The sequence below is a fragment of the Ricinus communis genome, chromosome 1 (genome assembly GCF_019578655.1).
Source record: "Ricinus communis isolate WT05 ecotype wild-type chromosome 1, ASM1957865v1, whole genome shotgun sequence".
Lineage (NCBI taxonomy): Eukaryota > Viridiplantae > Streptophyta > Magnoliopsida > Malpighiales > Euphorbiaceae > Ricinus > Ricinus communis.
The window spans coordinates 22,214,622-22,219,316 of record NC_063256.1 but is presented as its reverse complement, the minus strand read 5'-3'; the positions used below and the strand labels follow the sequence as shown (position 1 = coordinate 22,219,316).

At 34.8% G+C, this 4,695-nt stretch overlaps 1 protein-coding gene across 1 annotated transcript; it reads right to left on the bottom strand.

Annotated features, from left to right (window-relative positions):
- Positions 1-727: 727 nt before the first annotated feature.
- LOC8282967 (protein IQ-DOMAIN 17) lies at positions 728-3,326 on the bottom strand. The gene is made up of 5 exons (XM_002525767.4): positions 2,857-3,326; positions 2,423-2,728; positions 2,095-2,334; positions 1,861-2,010; positions 728-1,744 (listed from the first exon to the last, which is right to left on the bottom strand). The coding sequence occupies exons 1-5, from the start codon at positions 2,980-2,982 to the stop codon at positions 986-988; spliced, it is 1,581 nt and encodes a 526-aa protein (XP_002525813.2). The 5' UTR covers positions 2,983-3,326; the 3' UTR covers positions 728-985.
- Between the last annotated feature and the right edge of the window lie 1,369 nt (positions 3,327-4,695).

Below are 4,695 nucleotides of genomic sequence, written 5' to 3'. Positions count from 1 at the left end.
TTTAATTTTCTTAAATAAATAGTCCTCTGAACTTATATATAAGGGTCAAATAAATCTAATTTAAACTTTTTCACTAAATAGCCCTCTGAATTTATAATCGAGGGTCAAATACACCTAATTTAATTTTTTTTTTAAAGAGTAAAATAACATTAGATTTTTAGGTTTTAATTACATTATAAAAATTAAAAATAATATTTATTTTATTAATTTACTGATATAATATATACTGACATACTATATAAGAACGTGTTTGGTAAAATTTAATTGATCCAAAAATAATAAGTTATGGGCCTATTTATTAAGAAAGTTGGAATTTAACTTATTTAATTCTTAGAAAGTAAAAAAATAATTTATTTAATCCTTGAAAAGTTGAAAATTAATTTAATTAATTTTTAAAAAATTAAAATTTAACTTATTTAATACTTATTATTTTTGGGTTAATTAAATTCAAAATTTTAAAATTTTAAAATACGCTATTGTATAGCGGATTATTAGATATTATATCAATAAATTAATAAAATAAATAAATTTTTAATTTTTATAATTTAATTAAAATTTAAATATTTTAAAAAATTTAAATTAGAATATTTAACGTTTCAACATAAATTAAGAAGGCTATTTGCTAAAAAATATTAAATTCGTACTATTCCACGCTTGATATAGGGAAATTGAACTTTTGTCCCGTGTAATGTATATGTGTACCATTTTAAAATCATATATATGGTAGTGAAAGCTCTCAAAAGCGGTGAAAGACTGCCATAGATTGTCTCATCTGCTCGAGTTCCCTTGAAGTAGTTATTCGTATGAACATCATGAAAAGTCACAAAAATTCATATGCTCATATAGAATTCTCGTCTTCATATTGTGAAATTTGATCTAGCTAATTAACTTCAAATTCTCAAATAAAAAATTATTATCTAATATCATGAAGCGTACAAAGCTTGTTATCCACCTTAATTACCACTAGCTTGACTGCTTAATTATCTTACCTTAGCCACCTGCTAAGATCATTGATCGAAGGAGAATATACCTCATCACCAATACTCTCTGTGCAACAAGAAGACATGTTTGACCTCTGTTCCATTCCATGACAGGCTCCATGGATACCCTTGTAGCTTGGGCTTCTCAAGCCATAATCATAAATATTGCTACAGTTGCTGTTGCTTGTAATTATCGGATCAGGAACTGGAAAATGTAGGCGTTTCTTGGCGGTACTCATCTTCTCTCTTTCTGGGGTTGAGGGTCTTTGCCTTGGTACACTTTGTGATCGAAAACGAGCCTTTGCAGATGCAGTAGCAGCCATGTAGTTAGGCATTGAATTAGTAGTAGCAACAGCACTAATCGGAGTATAAGTTGCATTTATGTCATGGTTCCTATCTTGCCTTAGGCAGCGAGGGCTAGCAGAATGAACTTGAAGTGCTTTTGTTTTGGACGGGAATGGTGTGATCAGTGACTGGAGTGGGAAGTTATTATGAGGTCTTGGAAGAGGAGAGGCAACAGAATATGAACTAGGCCTTTGTTGTTGGTAGTGCCGATCTTGATGGGATCTACCGATACTTGGGGTTGAGAAAGTGTAAGGTTGAGAGGTGTCGACTTCAACAATTTTGATAGGGTCTCTATAATCTGTTGAAGCTCTCCCTCTGTTCTCCCATTGAATCCTAACTGGCCAATGGTCATGATGCCTTCTGGATTTCTCTTCTAATTCTCCTTCGCTTGCGTATGTGTCTCTACTTGGTCTCCATATCTTTTACAAAACCATACAACAAGTAGCCAAGAAAGAAGTCAGTCTTGTGCAGCAAATTGATGATGGTTATAAGTATGGAATAGATTAAATGAGAAGCAAAGATATGTCAAATAAACCTGGTGAGAGAAAGCATGAGCAAGAGCCTTTTCTCGTTTCACTGCAACTTCTTCTGTTTCCTGCAACATTTCTTGAATCTCCTCTAGCGACTCTTGGTGTTCATCAGCCAAATGGATCCAGTCATTAGCAATGCTGTTTAGATCTCTAGACTGCATTTCGTTGTAAGACTCCATTCATGAAACAAATACATCTAAATATATAAAGCTGATGCTGAAGTAATAACAATTTCTTACAATAGACTTCCTATTGTCAGCAAGATTTGACCCCCACAAACTAATAGAGGGGTCACTCGTGATGGAATTTGTGCTTCCTTCATAAGAAAGCCTATTACGTTCATCCCTTACTCGAGCTTGCACCCGCATTAGTGCTTGCATGCAGTGAAGAGTCATCTTTGCTCGTTTTCTAACATTGTGTCCTCTCACTAAGGCTTGCAGCTTTACCAGTCCCTTCAGGGCCCGAAGAGCTCTTTTTGCCTTTAAAAGCATAAACCACTAATTGTTACAGATCATGATTAAGAATTAAAGAATAAAGTCTTTGGTTATTTATTCTCTATTTATTTACCAGATATCCTCTAAAAGCTGTCTGTATAACAATAGCAGCATAATGTTGCTTAACAAAAAGGGAAGGCCTGGTCAGCCTAACCACTTCCACTGCTGCTTGGGCTGTTGCAACTGCTGCTTGAGCAGCAGCTGTTGTGGCCATGGCAACTGCAAGGGCGTGTCTTTGCTCAGCATCAGCAGCTTCACTGATAGCAGTCGCCATGATATTGTTAGTAGTTGTAGTGGTTACGCTCTTTTCTGCAGAATGTTGTATAACTGTTTCCTGAGTTGAAAGCTTCCTGAATATCCATCTTCTTTTTCCTCTCTTCTGCACATACCAGAACCAGAAAAAAGCATGCATGGTGCAAGGAATTAAGTAATCGAATCTAATGACCAAATGTTACAGAGAAATCCCAAAAAAAAAAAGAGAGAGGAAGGGGAGAGAAGCATTTTCACCTTTTCTTCATCCTCTTGTTCTTGATCTTCTCTCCTCCTACTGCTTCTCTTGCTATTATCCTTGGTCGGTGACCTGAAAGCCCTTTTAACAGCAGCCAACCAAGAGCTTCCTACAACTTTCCCCATGAAAATATGCACCAACAAAGCAATATACTTTCTATTAATTAAAAACTAGCAAAATCCTCAGAGTCTTAAAGATCATTTAATGCCATTTCACCCATTTGCAGCTTCTGATATAGAGCAGTTGATAGCTTTGAATGCAAAATGCACAGAGATATAAATGAAGGGAAAAAGAAAGGGGAGAAAAATATATAAGAAATTTTATGCATCTCTGCTAGTGAGTAGAATTAGTCCATGCATTTGGGAACAGGTGCTGGCGCTGCATTGTGTAATGTATGTAACGTTAATATAGGCAGCAAACCACATAAATATAATAATAATAATAATAGTGCTAAAGAAAGAATTGGTGTTTTCTTGTGGCATGGGATTACACTAATGGAGTTTTTCGTGTCAGGCGGTTGGAGACAACATCAAACAGTGAGTACTCTCGAGAAAAGTGAAAGCTGGAGAAGGAAAGAGAGTGAAAGAGAGAGGAGAGAAAGGGATTCTATATGCTTTTGTTTCTTTTCCTTGCAATGCTTTGCTTTTGCTTTTCATGTTTCTGTCCCTTAATTTAAGTAGATATATAGTATAAAAACAATTGATGAACTCTCATGGCTTCACGTGCTGTCTAATTTGTATATATTGTACCTATCCATCCACTAAATTAATATATAATTGCTATATAACTATTAATTTTATATAGTTAAAGTATATGTTAATAATCTTATATCAAAATATAAGATAATTATATAAAATTATTATTATTATTATTATTATTTTTTGTGTTGCATATATCTAATATAGAAACTGCGTAGAGTTTGAACTTCAAAGGAAAAAAGAAATAGTGTTTTTGTTTGTGGACTTTTGGGATTTGTGGGGGAGAAAAGAGGAACATAATTTGGTTTTGGGGACGCCAAATGGGTACGCATTACTTTGGAATTTCAGGACTGTTTTGGTAATTTGAGGCAGTTGTTGTTCTTGGAACGTGCTATCTTGGGATTGGCCAGTATGGAGAATTTGGGAAATTAAAAGAAGACCTACCCTAGCTTATAGCTTATGAATTATGATGACAGCAACCATAGGACCTTTGTGTATTGTGCTCAAAGTTACTTACTGTTTCAGTTCAAGACCAGTCAATTTGCTTGAAATTTATTTTCCCATCTATGAACTGAGCATTAAGTAAATTAATTTTGCTTTATTATTTTGTTTCCTTCTTTCTGGAAAAAAGAAAAGAAAAGAAAGAAATAATAATAAATTATGATGGATAGTCCCACACTGGGCTCCATAAAAGCCCCGCCCACTTTGCTAAATTGCCTAGTGGCTTGGCTTCTTTGAGAGGTTGAACATAATAACTTTTTTGAGTTCAGATTTGATGAGTTGCACTTTGGATTCTTTGAATTCCCCTACAAGAGTATCTGTGGGTCACAAGATTACTTGTGTTTCACTTGTGTATATAATAAAAATGACAGTTTCTTGATTGTAAGTAACCGGCTGAGGCCCATCATCAGTCCACTATATCCCAAGAACAGTCACCTTCAGTACCAAACAGAGCAATAAATGATAATACTGCAATTGCTTATGGCTGTAAATATAGACGTAAGCAAGCCTACGACCGGACTGAGTGGCCATTCTTGGAGAGTCTTTACTCAAATGGGGTTTAACCAAATTTGGTTTCTACTTCTAATGCATTTCAAAGTAAGCGATGCAGTTATCTATCAGCAATGGAGCTGCCAACTA